The sequence below is a fragment of the Frieseomelitta varia genome, unplaced genomic scaffold, assembly GCF_011392965.1.
Source record: "Frieseomelitta varia isolate USP_RPSP 00005682 unplaced genomic scaffold, Fvar_1.2 scaffold_217, whole genome shotgun sequence".
Taxonomy (NCBI): Eukaryota; Metazoa; Arthropoda; class Insecta; order Hymenoptera; family Apidae; genus Frieseomelitta; species Frieseomelitta varia.
In genome coordinates, this window is record NW_025109939.1 from 109,651 (window position 1) to 129,787 (window position 20,137).

General features: G+C 35.7%; 1 protein-coding gene across 1 annotated transcript in view; it reads right to left on the minus strand.

The window, feature by feature from the left end:
• LOC122527429 (cytoplasmic dynein 2 heavy chain 1) overlaps window positions 1-20,137 on the minus strand; it is a 47,490-nt gene extending 27,353 nt beyond the window's left edge. Inside the window, exons 1-23 of the mRNA XM_043651622.1 lie at window positions 19,800-20,137; window positions 18,641-18,969; window positions 17,899-18,061; window positions 17,596-17,777; window positions 17,417-17,526; window positions 16,326-16,571; window positions 15,957-16,177; window positions 14,885-15,283; window positions 14,312-14,553; window positions 13,327-13,650; window positions 12,291-12,357; window positions 11,843-12,179; window positions 10,131-10,870; window positions 9,293-9,455; window positions 8,984-9,203; window positions 8,703-8,829; window positions 8,257-8,580; window positions 7,357-7,638; window positions 5,470-5,713; window positions 3,301-3,808; window positions 2,199-2,591; window positions 1,136-1,315; window positions 202-567 (exon numbers count right to left, since the gene is read on the minus strand). Coding sequence (XP_043507557.1) covers window positions 202-567; window positions 1,136-1,315; window positions 2,199-2,591; window positions 3,301-3,808; window positions 5,470-5,713; window positions 7,357-7,638; window positions 8,257-8,580; window positions 8,703-8,829; window positions 8,984-9,203; window positions 9,293-9,455; window positions 10,131-10,870; window positions 11,843-12,179; window positions 12,291-12,357; window positions 13,327-13,650; window positions 14,312-14,553; window positions 14,885-15,283; window positions 15,957-16,177; window positions 16,326-16,571; window positions 17,417-17,526; window positions 17,596-17,777; window positions 17,899-18,061; window positions 18,641-18,969; window positions 19,800-20,036 — 6,404 coding nt within the window. The 5' untranslated portion in view covers window positions 20,037-20,137. The remainder of the gene's footprint in view (window positions 1-201; window positions 568-1,135; window positions 1,316-2,198; window positions 2,592-3,300; window positions 3,809-5,469; window positions 5,714-7,356; window positions 7,639-8,256; window positions 8,581-8,702; window positions 8,830-8,983; window positions 9,204-9,292; window positions 9,456-10,130; window positions 10,871-11,842; window positions 12,180-12,290; window positions 12,358-13,326; window positions 13,651-14,311; window positions 14,554-14,884; window positions 15,284-15,956; window positions 16,178-16,325; window positions 16,572-17,416; window positions 17,527-17,595; window positions 17,778-17,898; window positions 18,062-18,640; window positions 18,970-19,799) is intronic.

The window sequence follows — 20,137 nt, forward strand, 5'->3', positions numbered from 1 at the left end:
GAAGGAAATTTTAAAATTCTATCTATCTTTAGTAAAATAAAATTGATAATTTTCTCATCAGCAGTCAGTGAGTTTAATAATAAAATTACCTCATAGACATACGATAAAATTACTTGATAACAAAATACTTAATAACAAAATTACTTAACAATAAAATTGCCTGATAAAATTTGCTGTTAATGAGGTTGATGATTTTCCTACCAGCAGTCAGTGAGTTGGTAAATGAACCGTGCCAATTTGTCCCTGGAGTTTTCATTGCCTATTTGACTGCACAATGACGTGAGGAGAGCGTAAGAAGCGGAAGTGCAGGTACGAGAGCTCTTCAGGTGGCAAAACGCCGAGTCCATTAAGCCCGACGCTGACGAAACGTCCGCGTTGATTTTCAGACACTCCACGACGCACGAACAAAGATGGGAATTTGCGAGTTCCTTTGCTGCCTCGGGGATTGCATTCAGTCGCGACGACACCAGCAAAGATTCAGGACTCGTCGAGCCCAAATGAACCACCCCTAATCGCGACACCGTTGCAGGACTCGCGTCGTCGAGCTTGTGAGTTTCGAAGATGAACCTGTTTGAGAAATTCGTGAGAACGAATATTATAAAGTACTGTCAATTCATGAAATTAACTGCATTTTATTTCTGAATTCTTTTTGTCAATTTACGCTATGGAATTCGAGTGCGATTTTTTTCAATTTGAAAAAATTTTTTATTGAATTTTTATTTATATTTATTTATAGAAAGCATGGCTCGTGTCTTCATCTTCCAACGAAGCTCTCTTTCGTGAGGTTTCACACGTTTATTTTTAGATTTTCAAAAAGTAACAAATTATGGAAGAACTATTAAATGACGTGGAAAATATATTTAGACAAAGTCAATTAATAAGTACCTTCCGTACTTTATCGTGCCTATATCTGTTGATTAATAGTTTGATCAACAATTTTAATTCTATAGGTTCGACCATATTTTTGGATGTAATATTAAAAACTATTAAAACAAATAAAACTATTCTTCGTGCGTTCCATGAATCACGATTTTACCTTCATACAAGTATTGTTTCTGATATTGATGACTTCGTTAAGATTGAATAATCTCTGAAATACTAAGCGTGAATAAGTGACAGAGGAACAGAACTTTACTTTGTCCTTGGGCCGAGTTTCACACCCACGCCGTTCGGCAAAGTCAGTAATCGATTGTCGTCTAGAGCAGAGTTTAGAGCCTCCGCCCAATCTGGTTCTACGTCGCCGTTCAAAATAATCCAAGTCGTAGAATCCCCGGCCGATACAATTGCGCTGGATAACAGACCTTCCTTCCATTCTCTGAAATACATATAAAACAATATATTCAAATATCGAATTCGAAGAATTTCAATCAGAAATCAAAATACTTTCAACTAAATTAAAAGGAACCATTTCAAGTCTAGTATAAAGAGCAATTCATGCAAATTTATCTGAGAATATATAATTCTTACATTAAAGTATAATATACATATATATACATATTATAATATATAATATAATATAATTACATTAAAGTAATATGCATATATATACATATAATATATAATATAATATATTACATTAAAGTAATATACATATATATACATATTATAATATATAATATAATATAATTACATTAAAGTAATATACATATATATACATATAATATATAATATAATATATTACATTAAAGTAATATACATATATATACATATTATAATATATAATATAATATAATTACATTAAAGTAATATACATATATATACATATAATATATAATATAATATATTACATTAAAGTAATATACATATATATACATATTATAATATATAATATAATATAAATGACTATACATGATCAAAAATATGTGTATATTTATGCACTAAATTACTTACATTATAAAATATGGAAAAATAAAGTTAATGATTGTGTTGCTATCGTAATTTAAAATTCTTATTTTGTAAGGAAAAGTATATTTTAAGTATGACAAGTTAAAATGAATAAAATGTTTTCAAGATTGCATTTTGCACGAGATTGCATTTTTCGTAAGATACGTATATAAATAAAAGATTGTGTCCTTTGTTATATTGCAAACGTTTTCCTTTTCTAATTTTTCTAATAATTTCTTTATTATATTACAAACAATTTTTCTCATTTCTCTGATGTACGTTCCATTTTAATCGGTCGGTAGTTCTAACGTTACCTGGTCTGTGGATCGACACGACCCAAAAGCCTCGATTTCGGCATCGCCCCGGGAAATACGTGAAACTGAACGATCGTTTCGCCAATTTTCGTTAGCGCATCGCACAGAAGCTTCCTGATGGTGGTTTTACCGCACCCCGGTGGCCCGACAATCGCCACTCCAGTTCTGCTTTTCAACTGGTCGTTCAGCTGAATACATCTGTTCGCCATTTCTTTGCCCAGCTCTTGTTCAGCACAGAGTTCGAGCAGAGCGTCTTGTAGATCTTGCCTTTCGATCAACGTGGACAGCGACGGGTCCGCTCTTGGGAAAACATCCTCCAGCAGAGAGAGGAATCGCGGAGTGTCTTCCTCTGTCAGTTTCGGTAACGTCGATGCCCTGATCGCAGCCACTAGTCTACCACGGGATATATTCGCGCATTAAAAGAATGTAAAATACACTTGTCACTTAAATAACACGAATTATAAAAATCAATTCAATACTAATAATAATAAATTAAATTAAATACGAATGAATTACAATAACAAATTAATAATAATAAATTAAATCAATACGAATAAATTGCAATAATAAATTAAATTAATACGTATTATAAAAATTTATATTGTGGGAGAATTTGCAATTTTTATGGGGCAAACAATGTTCGCATATGACAAATAATTAATTAGAAATACTTGTTGTTAGTATAGTATAAAGTTCGAGTAGTAATATGAAGTAGTAATATGAAGGTATGTTATGCCAACAATAAATAGTATGAAGTAAGTATCAGTAAAAATTTTAATTGTAAAAATTCTCGAAACAAGTTGATAAATTGTCTCGGATATAAACTCGTGCAAAATTTCGTCAGTTCAACCGATGAAAGAGCAACGTGATATCTCTACTTCTTTTACAATTTCGTGAAATTTAAAGAAATTGACGCAGTTGCGTGTCAACTTGTGATCGACGATCAATTTCTCGCAACGAATTGAGAAAATTCAAGGGGACATTAAAACACAAGGAATGATGGATTAATGACCGACTTTCTAAAATATAACAGTCACGAGATGACACGATCTCTAGATTAAAATGTCTAGGCTAAATGGAAAGTAAATAAACTAGATGGAACCTGCTAGTTTCGTCCAAATCAGCTTTCGCTGGGATGGCGTTGAGCACGGACCTAAGCGCCCTTAGGCCCCAGTCGTAGTGCGGCTGATTCGACAGCAGTATCTCCGCGATGTCCAGCGTTTCCACCAGCTGTTTAGCCAGTGTCGCCGCGTCCAGGAATCCAGCACATTCTAGCAACGCTCTCACAATGTCTGACCTGTCCGGATGCGCCATACCAACGGGTCTGAACAACCGCGCCAGAGAATCCGGCAGCTTGCGACGCCCGCCGTACTCGGAGCCAGCGGGATTCATCGTGATGAAGACGCAACAGTGCCGATCCAGATTCACTTTCTGATCGCCCAACTGGACCTCGGCGGAGCCATCGCGTACTGCTTCCTGCAACGGTCTGACGAGCATCGCCACCGCGCTCAGTGTTTCCTCTTCGAGGCGATTGAACTCGTCGAAACAACCCCACGCACCGGCCTGGGCCAAGCCGCCTAGGATACGTCGCATGCTACCGGCGTCCATTCCTGGTAATTACATGAAACACGTGTGACGAATCGTGTGAATAGAAATGTAAATTACAACGGGGGGGGGGGGGGAATAAAGGAGAAAATTATGATAAAAAGGAAATATAGTATGAGAAAAATATATTATAATAAAATTAGAATTTTGAATTGTTTATTTTGGTATATTTTGGTTAATAGTTTTTGGTATATTTTGGTTAATTGTTTTTGGTATATTTTAAGTATAACCCAGGTAAAATAATTAATAAATTTATTAATAATTTGTCAATAATTTCTATCCATGAATATCGTACCGACAAAAAGAAAGCGACGATTTATTGTACACGATTTGGTCACTCGTTATGGTCCGCAATCAAGTTGCCAGAGCAAGTGGTCAAAGCACGAGATCTCTATTTTTATAGTTTTGAGTCTGTATATAGTTCTTTTTTTTTTTTTTCAAAGAGAAGAAACTTGAATTTATCTTCCTCTTTTTTTTCTTACATCTTGCCACGAGTGGAAACATTGCAAATTTATTATAGAAAATTGTATAACATGAAACGTCCTCTTCTTTTTCTTACACCTTGTCGCGAGTGGAAAAGTTGTACGATAAGAAATTTTTTTCATGGCCAAATCGACCTTGGTTCTTAAAGAATGACGACTGTCCTTTGCAACGACCCCTTAAAACTTGCCGTACGATTTTTTCTTCGTCATTTTATTAAACTTTGAGTATTAGATAGAAACGATAAAAATTCGAGCAATCAATGTTGAAAATTCAGTGAGAAGAAAGAATCGTACAATAAATTTTATGGGATGGTTTGTTTCACTCTACAAAACCGTGGTAGATTTCGTTACGAGAAAGAAATTCTTCAGCGGTTTCAGAGTCGTTTGAAGTTTCGCAATTTGTAAGCCTTATCTCATGATTTCACCGAAGCAATTACGCTCTCAGAAGTTATTGTGCCACGCGTAACGACTGTTAATTGTTGTGAAAATCTGTGTTACTGGCATTGTTAACAATGATCCTCTTAATTAAGAGAATGGGGAAATGGTGCATTGAGTAATTGAGAGAGAGAGAGAGAGAGAGAGTTAAAGCAGAATAATTAAGATTCTTGGTAGTATTCTGTGTTCTCCAGAATTGTTTAGCACCCGCGTTGAACATTTTTCCCACAAATTTACTGTTAAAAGCATCTATTATCATCGCGTCGTAGAATCCACTCCTAATCACCTAAACTTAGTTACTATACTCACGAAATTGCATTTCGAAAACGATCTTTTCTAGCTGAGTATCTGAACGTATGAACAATGTAATTTCCCTTAAACAGCTTGCAGATAGCGTATTTTAATTTCAAATCAAACAGCTCGCGCGGAACAAAATATTCAAATAGAAGAAATTACTCTGAATCTTGATTTAGCTGGCTGGCACGAGTAAAAATGCAACAATCAGTTCTCTAACGTTGCGTAAGATTGTGTTCTAAATGTTGACGAAAATTACAATGAAACAATCCAGTTCAAAACTGACTGACAAATGAAAAAAAGAAGCAAAAATTTGGAACGCGAAACTGATTGAAACTCAGGAGATTAATTGCCCGAAGTAGCCCTGAATAGAGTTCGTTGTTCGACGAGCGCCGGCTGCTTGAAGTTACAGTTAGCCAGGGAAAGAAATCTCGTAAACGCGTGAATGTTATTACCTTCGTCGCAATTGAAAACTAAAACAAGCCTGCCGAGAATAGCGCCAAGTGCTTTCACGCTCTCGGTTTTTCCAGTTCCGGCTGGCCCGGTAGGGCTGCCGCCCAAACCGAGCTTCATCGCCTGAGTAAGAGCCAGGAAACATCTTTCGGTTAATGACGTTTGAACCAGTCCCACCGCCGCGCCTTGATACTCGAAGCGGTATGGAAATTCAGCGCCGGCACACCGTACAACTGCTCCTTTGTTCTACAATCGATGCTCCGTGTTACGGCGAAAATTGGTGCTTGGTTAAAGTCGATATTAGTTCTAACAAATCACCCTTCGCCCGATACCCGGCCCTATTTAATTAATTCTAGACATTTATTGCCACGCTGTTGGCTAAAATTAATTACAGCAGGACCCTCCTGCAACGCAAGAGCGCTAGAAACAGTCTTCTCTTTTGTCTTATTAAATGAATATTTAAAAGAATATTTTTAGAAATTATATTTAATGGAATATTTTCATATTATTATATGAGTATTTAAAGGAATATTCTTCCTATTGCAACCCCGCTATCTCCATATAATTAAACGATTCTCTATTTTTTGTTAATAAGAGATTTTTTTGTTTTCCATGATACTCCGGCTCTAGCTCTTACTTTACTTTCATTCTTTTTCTAGCTGTGCGAATTGTTGATCCACTTCTGTTAAATTTCTTGAAAAGAGACGTTAACCAGATTTCAATCGATCAAGAATTTCTAATTTTTCTAACGATACAAATCTTCTGGTGATTTTCTGGAGACATGGCTGAAAACTATTCTAATTTCTTATCTCTGACATTGAATATAGTGGGGAAAAAAGATTGTCTTACCTTATAATCGATCAATATCTACTTTGTAATTGAATTTCTGTTTGAAATAATACAACTAATTCTGCACAGAAATAAAAAATAAAACTGTTCCACGATACACGCTTTGAACAATTCCTCTTTATCGCACGAGAGTTAATGCAAAACTAATGTGCTTCGAGTCAATTCAAAGACGCACATGTCTTCATGTCAGAAATGAATCTTTTTCAACAATTTTTTAATGGTGTTATAGAGGGTCCTACTGTATTGTTGAGGAAAGCACTTAAACTCTCTTTTTCTTCGTAATAGATTTAAAAAGTATTGGCCATATCTCTAAGAAGATAAATGATGTATTCCATAAGTAATTCACTACATGAAACAAGTGAAAAGAAAGTCACAATTTCCAATAATGAGCTGTTGAATAACAATGCAAGAAATGTAAAATGTATTCACACATTTGTGATTTCAGTGCTTGATATTTAAAAGTGGAATGTTGATAGAAAAATTGTAAAATATCCTTTTGCAATATCACTCGAATCTCTAAAATATTATATATTCTGTATAGAACTACAGAAAACCCTCACATATCGGTAACTTTCTGATTTTCAAGAATTTTCATATTACTTGTATCATCATTATATAATTCATTATTGGAAATTACTACTATTCCATTACTTTTGTATGTAGTGAACTATTTTGCTAATATATCGTTTGTTTCCGTAAAGATATCGCCAAAAAAGAGAATAAAAAAATAAAAAAAACTGGGCGTACTGTAAAATCGCCACTGTAAAATAGATGAAATTAATATTGAAAATAAACTTTAAAATAGCGAGAATATCTTTCTGAAATTAGGTAGGATTCGGATAGCTTTCAAGTAATGTCAATACTGTCCACAATTGGAATTTTTTTTAAATAAATTTTAGCAACGTTGAATAAATCTTTACAGTATTGTTTTAAATTTATCAGAGAAAGAGAGTTCAATGCCAGAGCTATTTTTCCCTGAATCAAACTGTTAATTCTAATATTAACCACAAGCTTCTGATGTTTAATGGTGCAAGTCTTACGGTTCTGTAACTTCTTAGCTGTCTTTGCCAGGCCCAAACGCTGGACTCTTCCTGTTGTGTGACGTTCAAAAGATTTCTGGCTATCTCCAGATGGTGAACTGTATCGAGCAGAAGGCCACGTGCTTTTAATGCCGTTAATTTATCGCCAGCGTCTTCCAAACCCCTGTATCTAGCTCGTTGTGTCTCTAGATATTCGACGAGGTTTTTTAAAGCCGAACGACCTTCCTTCAAAGCGGCTTCGCATCGCTCCGTAAAACGAATCCTCTCCGATAGCAGTAGAACCTTGATATGAAACGTATCGTAGAGTATTAATGATTATTAATGGTTAATTATTATCACCCGCGAGAAAGTTAATAATTCTTATTTGGAGAAGAAATTCGCTTGTTTTTCCAATAACCTCGTATGGAATATATTGTCTGAATTATATTCTTATTGCTGTTGTAAACTATATTGAATACTCTTGTATTGTTATTATTATTGTGAATATATTTGTATTCAATTGTTATTTTCTACTATTTATAAATTAATAAATTGTATGTATATTTAAATTAGATTTATTTACCATTATCCATATTTAATTAGATTATTAGATTTATTTTATTATTAGATTTATTTACTTTATTATTATTATTATTATTATTATTATTATTATTATTATTATTATTAGATTTATTACCATTATCATATTATTTATTATTTTACAAATTATGCTATTTTATGTTATTGTTACAGGATATTTCAAATATTGTTGAATACTTTTGTTATTATTATCGTTATTATTATCGTTTGCAGGTATTTTATAAACACATGCACATTTACATTTATAAGTTAACAAATATTTCAGAAACTTGTTTACTGTGATTCATTATTATACCACAGATAAAAATGAAAATTCGTTACTTGAGTCGGGTAAGACGACGGATCAGGCGTGGTGTCCATCAAACATTTTTCCAAACTTTGTCGAAGAGCGTCTTTCATGCCTTCCTCGAGGTTGCTCAACCATCGTGGTAATGGATCCCGAAGATCGACAGGCTTGGATAACTGCAGTACCTCACCTTCTGGCGATACAACAGCCGTTAGACCATTATCGTCCTTTATTATGGAACCGACGCCTTGATAGAGTTTCGATAAATGAGCTTCCAGGCCTCGTCCGCTGGCCGACACTAATTCGAGGAGGTCTTCGTCGCTCAGGAAGTACAGGCGTGGATAAGACGAACGTTTTTCCTTTATAGACAAAGAAAGAGAATATATATTGTAATACATTGCAAACTTGAGCAAACTAATAGTTGAGTAATGTCGTTAGACCAAGAAGATAAGAGTCGAGAGATAGCAAGTTTCAAATATACCTCTAGATACTCGTCGAGGCTTTTCTGACATCTGTCAAGCAGGTCCTTCAGATTTGTAAAGGCCGAAAGTGGAAGTCTCCTCAGGGATGACACTCTCGGGTCGCGAGCCACTTCGCCCATAAGGTATCTAAATGTATTTCCAATCCAATTACAACAAATATAGCACGAAACACTGCTATTGAGAAGAAATTTTTATGAATAGGTGTTAGGTACGCAATCTTTTGTAAGAAAAAAAGAAAGACTTGCTAATTTATCGCCTATCATTGTCAGATATCAATCACCTAAATTCTTTGTTAGCTCTGGACCATCTGCCAGTATCGTTCGGGGCAGCGCCACCTTCGTAGACTGGCTCCAGATAGACCCACTTTCTCTGTATGGTACTCAAAGCTTTGATTCGTTCTTCGACCTCGGATAATCCGGCCTCACATCGTCCAACTCTAGCTGCAAACCTTTCGTACCCTGGCGCACCCTTCGCACCCTCCAATAGAAGCCTTAGTTCACCTTTTTCGTGAATAAAATAACTTTATTATTATTTTAAGAAGAAGGCTGTAGGAGGTAGAAGGCCTTAATTGTTTCATCGATTAGCTCACCTGCTCTTGCTAACAGACTGCCATACTCCTCGACGAGAGTAATAACGGCATTTCTACTGTCTCTCGACTCTTGTAGCTGAAGATGGGCCGACGCTTCCCAAGATTCCAGCTCCATCAACCCTTGTCGGATACCACTTTCCGCTGCAGCTCTCTTTGTTATTTCCTAGAAAAATGTCACGGGCATTGAGACTCTTCTCGACCATTGTATTTTTAACAATTTTTCGATTCTCTGATTGTCACCCGAGATTTGAAACATTTGCTATTCGTGACACGTGAATTATCAGTCGTTGACATACGTTGCAACGAAATAATAATTTACTAGTTTGTCATTCTAATGAAAAGGAAATTTAAAGGGACTGTCACAAACACAATTGCAAATAATTGACAAATCTCCTGTCATACCATAGTCTTAACTTGTAAAATAATTTAATTATAACTTAATTTGTAAAATAACTTAATTATGACTTAATTTGTAAAATAACTTAATTATGACTTAATTTATAAAATAACTTAATTATAACTTGATTTATAAAATAACTTAATTTAAAAAAATAAACTTAAAAAAATAACTCCCGTCTTAATTATTATATTTATATTTAAAAAACTAAACTAAAAGAATAACTAAATCTTAAAGAAATAGCTCCTGTATCGAAACTTCTCTCCAAAATTTTAACCTCTTACAGAGAACTTTTACGCGAGAAATAAAAATTGACGTGATAAGTATTTACACATGCTCCGCATATTCCCAAAATTTCGTAATTTTCGTAAATTTCCAGATTATCAGAATGTACCAGAGGTTATCGGTGATTTCGTATACTTGTTTATTTTCACTAATTACCTTTATTTTGTCAACGTTCTCTTGGATCTTCTGCGCGGAACGAAACAGATGGCCCAACGTGATGTCCCTCACGCTCTTCGCGTCCCTCAATTCCAACAGTGGCATCAACTCTCCCCAATGTTCGTCCGCAACCTCGTCGCCGCGAAGAAGCTGCAGCCATTCGATGGTCTCTCTCACCTCGCGAACCTTTTTACCAACGAACGTGCCCATCTCTAAATTATCCTTCTGATTATCTGCCGGCTCCTCTTTCAGCCGATCCTTCAACTGAACTTTTATCCTGCTTTCCCAGGAATCGAGCCAATCGTGAAGCCTGGGCAATCTCCTTCTGGCCACCGTCCACTCTTCCTCCTCTTGATTCCTCAATTCCTCCAAAAATTCTGCCTGGAATCGACAATTGGACTCCTCCACTTCCAGCTGTAGCTCCAATTTCTTCATGTTCCCCTCGTCGCCCTCTAATATGTCGTCGACGTTCAGTTCGATTTTGCGGCAGTCGTTTCTCAGAATGTCCAGTTGCTCCTTCAGGTACGTCCATCTCTCTTTCATCGAGATGATCCAGTCTAACGTGAGGATTTCAGGCTTCGACAGCCACTTCGCTTGCCACCTCTCGATCTCGTCTCGCAGAGCCACCGCTCTGTGACGAAGGTTCACCTTCGCGTCCTCGAGCTCGCGATCTATCACGGCTTTGTGACGCTCCAGGCGATCGGCCAGGTCTTGCCAGACTGTGTACGCCGCGCTGACACCTGTTTCGATGAATTTTTCGAAGGATAACTCGAACGTGATAGTGTAATGTATACAGGGTGTACATAAAGTCTCTTTACAATTTCAAAAATTTATTACAGAGGCAAATGAAAAGATGGATGAGTAAAAATTATTATAAAATGAGACGTATATATTTAAGTTTTTTTTTCCGCCTCATTTAATACGCCTCTATATGGGCACCATTAGTTGCACGAAGCACATGAAGACGGTATTCGATTTCTTACACGATCGATGTTTTCCTCAGATGTTCTTGGTCGTCCAGGAAAGTATTAAATGAAACAAAAAAACTTGAATATATATGTCGTCTCATTTTTTAATATTTTTGTTGAATATATGTGTCGTCTCATTTTTTAATAATTTTCACTTATCTGTCATTTTTCATTTGTCTTTGTTATAAATTTTTGAAATTGTAAAGAGACTTTATGGACACCCTGTATTCAAATACATGTGAAATGTCTGAAACTCGTTTTTGCTTCTGGATCTATTGTATAATTCTAGAATTCCGTTGCCTAACTCTGTGATTTTTCTACTCGACAATTATAATTATAATTCGATAATTGTTCTGAAACTGTAACTTTTATAATTTCATAATTATTTTAAAATTCTAAAATTTTATTTTTCGTACAATCAGTCTATTCTACAATTCCATCTTCTAACGAGTCTATTTTATAATTCTTTCGCAATTTCGTAATTGCTCCAAAATTCTAAAATTATGCTTCTCGATCTATTCTACAATTCTTCTAAAATTTATATTCTATAATTCTGCTTTTTTAGTCTATTCTACAATTACTTATTCGTCTCTCACTGTCATTCAGCAAACCACACTTACGATACAATGGCATGCATAATTTTAACATCACGACGAATCCGAATCGAAACTTACAAAAATATCGCGAACGATTACGCGTGAAATCCCGATTATTAATTGACGATTAATTAATTACTCGACATACCTTCGAGTTTCTCGCTGGTCCAAGCAGCCAGCACTTTCGACAGGCCAGCAACGGCCTCCATCTCCTCGGCCATGCCAGAAGATTGAGCTTCGATCCGTGCATGAGCTTCATAGGCCGATCCAACTTCCTCCACGTTTCGAGGCCTACGTTCAAGTTCCTTCGAGGCTGACGAAAGGAACTCGACGATGGCTACCAGCCTCGAAGACGCTTCCACCCTCAGATCAGAGCACAAACGTTCCCAGTAACGACGAGAGGCTGATTCCAAATCGTTTCTGGTCGTTGCTGTGTCCACGGTGATGCACCAGATTTTCACGTCGCTGCCGCGTAACCTTCCAACCTGGCTCGATTAAGAAATACCAATTAAATAATTTCATTGAACAAACGATCGAAGAATTCAATGAAAACTGAAAATAATGGTTCAGTAAAGATGGTAATATTGCCAGCTAACCTCTTGAGCCCACTGTTTCGCGTCCTTGAACGCTCTTGTCCATTCTTGAGGCGATTTCCCCTTCAGCCTTTTCGTTGGAAGTTCGATAATTAAGTATAATTAAGTACAAGTATAATTAATATAAGCGTCATGTAGTATGTATAAATGTAATTAATATAAATGTGAGTAACTTGTTATGGTGTATTGTACAAGTATAATTAATTTATGAAGTAATAATATTAGGAATTTTAATTACAGCAGGGGGATATTGTTAAATCAATTTTGGGCGAAATGATTGATTAAAGTATTAGTACCGGGGCCGTTGCTTAATTAATTAGGTCGCGTAAATAATAGATTCAAGTAGTGAATTCAAGTTGTAAAATAAAGGTTGAAATTTTAAGGAAGATGAGAAGAAAGGAAAATTGTTTTATTTTTGTGAGAAAGATATTATTTGTTGTACTTTTGTGAAAATTTCAAAACTAGTCGCACTGACAAGTATATCATTCAGTTGATTTTACAATTATTAGAATTTTCGATTTTATAACAATTATCGTAGTAAAATATTCTTGTCAAATTTGTAAAGTAATTTTAGTTAACTATTGATAGCAATTTAATTGTTAATTCATTTTATATTTCATCAAAATATAAATTACATATTGTATTCGATATATGTATAGATTTTAAATTTATCAAAGAGCAAGACTCCAATTTAATTGGAAAGTAATTCCAAAAGAAGTCGAACTTAAAAGCACAAATAGAAAACACTCTTCTTAAATTACAAGAAAAAAAAAAAAAAGAGAAAAAATACAAAGACGAAGATGGTCTCAAGAAACACAGACTTTTATTCGCATCGTATTTGCCTCGACGCTGAGCATAAAAAAAAAGAGAAAGAAAAATCTACGAAAGATCATCGCAACTTAAATTAAAAAAATATCAAATATATAAAATATAATAATTAATAAATATATAAATATAATTAATAAATTATCCAAGAAGAGCTATCCCTCCCATTCTTCTACAGTAACTCGTCGTCAATTTTCAACGAAGGGCAACGTACCGTTCAGCAGCGTCGATTTTCGCCGGCGCGGCCAGGTACAGCCATTTCGTGCGAAGCGTTTCCAAAGCGGAAAGAGCGATCTCGGCCTGCTTGTAAACGCCGCCGAACAAGTAACAGCACCTTTGTATCAGGCCACCGAAATGCGCCTCGGACGCGTCGCCGACGCCTCGGAAGTTCATGGGTATCGAGAGCGATCGACGAATCGACGAGTACAGCTTCGCACGAATCTCCTCGATGGACGGCCGCCATTGCAACGAGCTGTCGCGGAACGTCAGCTCCGCTTTCACTTCCGGCAACTTTTTCAGCAACAACGGCAACGCGCCCCTGGTGCAGGGAGAAAGTTTTTTTACTTTATTATTCCATCTGCTGCGGATTAGCCATGAATGCTAGAGAACGATCATGGCGAATACAGTTTGGATTTTTTTTTTTTTTTTTTTTTTTGTAGATTGGAAGAATTTTTTATACGTGACTGCTTTTTTTTTTGAGGAAAAATGGGAAACGTGAAATGTAGATTAGAGTTGAAGGTTAGATCGAATTTAGGATTACTTCAGCTTGTATAAATATGAGTTACATTGTGTATTTATATATTTTACACTTTGTTATATATTATACAATAATTTATACATTATTTATATATTTATACAAGATGTATCACATATAAATATGAGCTGATCCATGTTGTATAAATGTGAGGATTGATTAAGAAGTGATGGAAACAGTTTGGATCTTGTTTGTAGTCTTCTTCTTTTTTGTCTTTTTGGAAGAAAAATTGGTAAAACAAGAGTGGTTTAATCATGCAAATCAATTTTTGACAATTCTTCAAATTGATTTGATCGCCATCGTTTCAAAGTTATTTAATCACCTTGGACAATGGATATTCTGATTAAATTATTGGACAATTCTTTCGAATCTGAATCCTTCGCAAAAAACGGGAAGCTCTTGCCTCTTCTCTTAAAAACTGTATTTCTAAAGAGTTTCAGTGTACCTGTAAGCCACGCCTAACGCCTTAAGCAGCTGTCTGTCCCAGTGTAACTTCCATGCCTTCGTGTTTCCATATTCAGCCTCCACGGTGTCGACCACCGTTCTCATGTTCATCAACGTGTCTTTCCAAGCGTTCTGATTCCCAATCATGTTGACAGTTTCCCCTTTCAGCAAATTGGACACCAGGTCCCGCAGCGAACTGTGCTTCGCCGCCAGCTCCGAATTCTGTTGCGCAAACTTCCTTACCTGTTTCAATTGGAACACCCTCTTTGTTAACTTTCTCTTAATCTTACTGTTTTCTTTATTATTTTTTTTATTTTTTTTAGTCTTGTTATTTTCTTTATTATTTTCTTATTTTCTTAGTTTTATTATTTTCTTTATTATTTTCTCATTTCCTTAGTCTTATCATTTTCTTTTCTATTTTCTTATTCTCTTAGTCTTTATATTCTTAGCTTATTTCTTAGTCCTATTATTTTCAGAATGTAAAGAACTGAAGAGAAACAGAGAACAGCTTGTGGAATAGTAGAGAAATTACCAATTACAACAAATTAGCAAACCGATAGAATTCTGAAATTACCAGCTCCTTCAGCCTAGAAGTGTAAGCGTCGACGGCCTGTGGATCGGACCAAACCACGCCGGATTGTTCTTGAACGGCTCGTGCCAATTCCAACGCGGTGGTGAGCAGCAACGGTCTCTGAGAGGGTACCATACGATCGCCAATGGTGTTGTGAAATGTGGCGACCTGTTGGAGGGCCCTGGCACGTCCTGCCAAAGATCCTGCCCTTTCGACTAGTTCCCTAACCTCGCGAGGAAGCTCGACACCTTGGCTCGAAAGCGCCCTTGCCTCTCTGATCAAAGTCATCAGCCTTGGATCGTACGTGACTCTCATCATACTGGTACCAGTTAGCTCCACCACCGCGGAATCGGTGCCCAACGTCAGTTCCTTTCTTGCGACAGCCTCCTTCGTTTCCTCAGTCTGACGAAATGATGTCTCGTCAAAGATAGTAATATTGGAATTGTTCTTGGCGGGAAAATATTTGTCTATTTGTTCCGTGCGAAGGGGAATTCTTGAAGAACTCGTTTGAAGAAGACACGAAGGAGAACTTGTTTGTTTCTACTGACTGTGGATTTTCATGAAAATTCATATCTTTATGAGCAGGAATTTGTTTGTAATTTTATATTGGAGCATCAAGTTGTAAAATGTTAAGAAAAATGTCAAATGAATGTTTTATGCTATAATGACTTTTACTTTGGATATTTTGTACATTAAATATTTTATGTACCATTTTAATCGCGAATCTGTAATTTATTCATTTGGAGAATTTTGTTAAACATCTGCATTAATATCTAGAATCTTTTAAAGAATAATCTTCATTGATCCGAATACATGTCCATGATTCTTCATGTTATACAACAGACATTTTTACACTCAGATAAACAGATTTATTAAAAACAAATTCACTTGGTCAGCCATTAATTAAAAACAAAGTTCTACAGCATTATGACGGATTGTTCAAGTTATATTCAGATATCAAGTATATCTTCAGAGTTACGAAATTTTCAAACCTACGTCCACACTAATTCAATATGAAATAAAACTCCTACGTGCAAGGTGCTATTTATTAAACACGTTAGTGTCATAAAATTACCCAAGCATCGACGAAGCTCTGCCTCTTTCTTTCAACATCTTTCAGAGCAGTCGTTAACCTCGACGAGATCTCTTCGTATCCAGGTAGATCCGCCAGCAGTTCCTTCCCCAATCTGTTTAAACCTTCCAATCTTAATTCCGCGGATCGGGCAGCTTGAACCTCTTGAAGTATCCTCGGACTGTCCAACAAGTCGCCCGTGTCCGGACCAGCCAAGCAATTCTCTTCGGATTCACGCAGAAAATGGGAGGATAAAACGTAAAATTTTTTTTTCTTCATTTACTTATGATACAGCTTGTATCGTTTGCATCGGAGCGAGATCGTTCTGAATTCATTGAATCGTCTCGGTCGTTTCTCGCGTTAGAATTTTACCTATAAGATCTCTGTAAGCCGAGAGCAATGTCTCTCGTTCTCCACGCAGAGCTCGTTTCAAACCATCTCTCTTCATCAACTCGAGGTAACGTCGAAATTCCGCGAGCAAGGTGTTCGGCGTGGTGGCATCGGCGATTTGTGTCTTCAGTTTCTGCGCCACTCGTTCCTCGGCAGGTACCAATCCTTCTTCGATTTTTCTCTTCAGTCGGCTCCATTCGACGCCTCTGTCGTCGTCGTCGAAGACCACTGACGTCATTAATTGAGAGATAAATATCTTTATTATATATTATATGATATTATATCTCTTTTATATATATTACATTATATTATAATATATTATATTATATTGTATTATATTATATTATATTATATTGTATTGTATTGTATTGTATTGTATTGTATTGTATTGTATTGTATTGTATTATATTATATTGTATTGTATTGTATTGTATTATATTATATTATATATTATTATGGAAAATTAATCGAGTACAAATTGACAGATTAAATCTTCGATTTATTGTAATATTGATGTTGTTTCATAAAAGGTGATGATATTTGTTACTAGAAAGAGTGAGTAACTGTGTAGAAACTCAATTTAATTTTTAGAATGATTAACGTTATTTTTATTGCACGTTGATTGTACACAGTTCTATATTATTGAAATGTTAGAACATACTTGTACTACTTTCTACAGTAATTAAACATTTAAATGTTATTAAATCAACACACATGCTTTCCTTTCTCCAAAACAACAACATTTATTAATAGAATTTTTTTTAATTTTACTAGAGTAATCGATATTATTTTCATCGTATTCGTCGATCATATATAATTTAAAATTATTGAAATATAACTCACATATTTTTTGCAATAATTAAATGTTGATAGATTTTGGGTTTGATTTTTCAATTTTATTAAAATAACACATATCTCTTTAGTAATAGGATTAATTAGTGTTAATTTTCAACTTTACTAGAATAATCAACGTTGTTTTCATCGTATATTGATCACATATAATTCTAAAATTATTGAAATATAACTCACATATTTTGTTGCAATAAATAAGCGATGATAAAACACAGAGATACCTTTAACATCGAAACATTGCATCAAGGTATCAGCACCAAGTCCAGACCTCTCGTTAGAAGTGAGCAACCTGATCAATTGCCTATACTGAGCACGTAGCTCGCCAATTTGCCTAAATACCACGAAAATCACCAGTTGAATCATACCTCGCAGTAGGAGCAATTATCAATAATAAGGATACCTGAGACGTTTGCCAATACGCGAACAGTTTGCAGGTAAAAAACTTCCACCGTTCCACGGGTGAACTGAATGATGAGGCCAAAACAACGTGGTGAATTTTTCCACCATGTCTGTCCACTTCTCGCAGATTCCCGCACCGTTCGATATTGCTTCAATTTTTACTCGATCGTCGGTTGTTCGAATCTGAGTAAAATACACAGTGGTTTCAAGACAGTGAAAATATATAATCGTTTCGAAAAATAACTTATATTTTCATACATAACGACGATTTTATCGTCGAGTTTTATCAGCTGTAATTTTTTACCTCGTCGATTGTGTTCCTTACGAGAGATACTACTTCGTCTCCAATGACGTCCAAGAATGATTTCATACGTTCCTCGGTGTACACCAGGTCTCCTAATTTCCACAAATCGTCCACGTACCCTGAGACTGCTTCGACAGCGTCATCCACGCTAATTAAGCCGTCCCTATAAAAAAAAATAAAGAAAATAAATATAATAAAATAAATATAAAATATAATATATAATAAATAATAAAATAAATATAAAATATAATATATAATAAATAATAAAATATAATATAAAATAAAAAAAACATAATATAATAAATAATAAAAAATAATATAAAACAAAGAAAATATAATATAATAAATAATAAAATATAATATAAAACAAAGAAAATATAATATAATAAATAATATAATAAAATATAATATAAAATAAAGAAAATATAACATAATAAAGCAAAATAATGAAAATATAACATAAATATTTCCATTAGGATCGAGTTTCTAATTCCAATAAAATTTTCTTCAGATCGGATAAATTTCATAGAGAGAGAAAGAAAGCTAGAAGTAAGCTGCATCTTCTCGCGATACAATTGGCATACTCGTAGCTCCTTTATAACGCAAGGAATATCTTTCGTTTTAAATTTCACGCGTCGGTCGTAACTAAAGGCGCGCCATTTCGAAAGACAGAACCCCATAAAACTTCTCGCGATCCAACTACCGAAGAATTCACCCAGGAATGATCTCTTTTTACGAGCACCTAGCCACCGCCGCGCTCTCCAACTCGGTCCTGATGCTCCTCAAGGTTTTTACAGCCTCCGCGTAAATCGTTTTGTCGTGCGATCGTTTCGCGTCCTCCCATGTCTTTTTCCAATAATCCTCCTCCTCGGCGACGGATGTCGTTGCCGGCGCGCCGAGGAGATTCTCCTCCAGCTTCTTCAAATAGGCAGAATTGAGACCGGAAGATCGAAGTGTCGGCGCCCATACTTGACGAAGAGCCTCGACTAACGTCGATCCTTTCCCACTGCCGGTCGTCGTTACTTGAACGAGGTCGTGGAAATTCCTCTCTGTCACCGGCGCCTCCGTCAACTGCCGGTGAAAAATCAGCTTTTCAATTTCTATCGGAATTAAGCGTGACTCTGTTTGCATTTCGAGGATCATCACCAATTGCTGCGAATGATGGCAAAGCGGATTGAGATTAATGACGATTTTAATTTGTATTTTCCTTCTGTCAAATGATTACGTATTCTATTGTAATATTCACGTACAATAGAATTGTCGAGTTGACTTTGATCTCTCATGAAACGGAATTTCTTGAACTATACGACTCGTGGAAATATTCTGGATTTGCAAAGTAATATAGAATTCTGAAATTCTTCTGGTTAGTTGATGATACAGAATGAAAATACAGTTCATCAGAAATTCGGTAAAAAACATTTGAAAAATACTACCATCTCATCTTTTTAGTAGTTAATAAAAAAAATATGTTGGTGAAGGCAAAAAAATAATTGAAGCAACGTGAGATTATCCTATTTTATGAAATAAATGATACGAAATATTCTATAAATGAAACAAGACGATAACGGAAGATAAAAGAAAAGAAATAAATGTTCAGAAAAAATATCGAAACAATACGAATTCACGCTGCTTTATAACATACACGCAGCTAACAAATGATCCAAGATATTCTATAAACAGCATACTCCTCTGTGACAATAAAATAACGATGAGAGATAACAAAAATAACAGAAATATTATAAGGAAAAGAATCGAAGCAGTGCGAATTCACGCTGTTCCATAAAACACACACGTAGCTGACAAATGATGTAGAAAACAATTTCCTCTTCAACAAAAGTTTCACAATTTGGAACACCTTCATAACCTGTACCCAATATCTCCCACATCTATTTCTCACTCACCTTGAAGAAAACTAAAGTGTTTCTACCAACTGGTAGCTCGTTACTCAACTTCAGCCGCACTTCCTCATCCTCTACATCCGCCGGTTGTGCGCAAAGAATTCTGCATCCGGCTCTGTCCAAGAAATTGTCCAACACCGTTTGTTCATCGGCGATCGTTTCGCCGTCTTTCACGGGCACGCCAAAGAAATGGCCAGCGGTGGACACTATCAACGATCTACGTTTGTCAACCACCACCATTTTCACCGTTGACAATTGGTATAATTCTCGGGTTTTCGTGCCGCGAACGTTTCTCGTCACGGTTCCACTGCAACGTTTCCATGAACGTGGCCGTCCTTGGT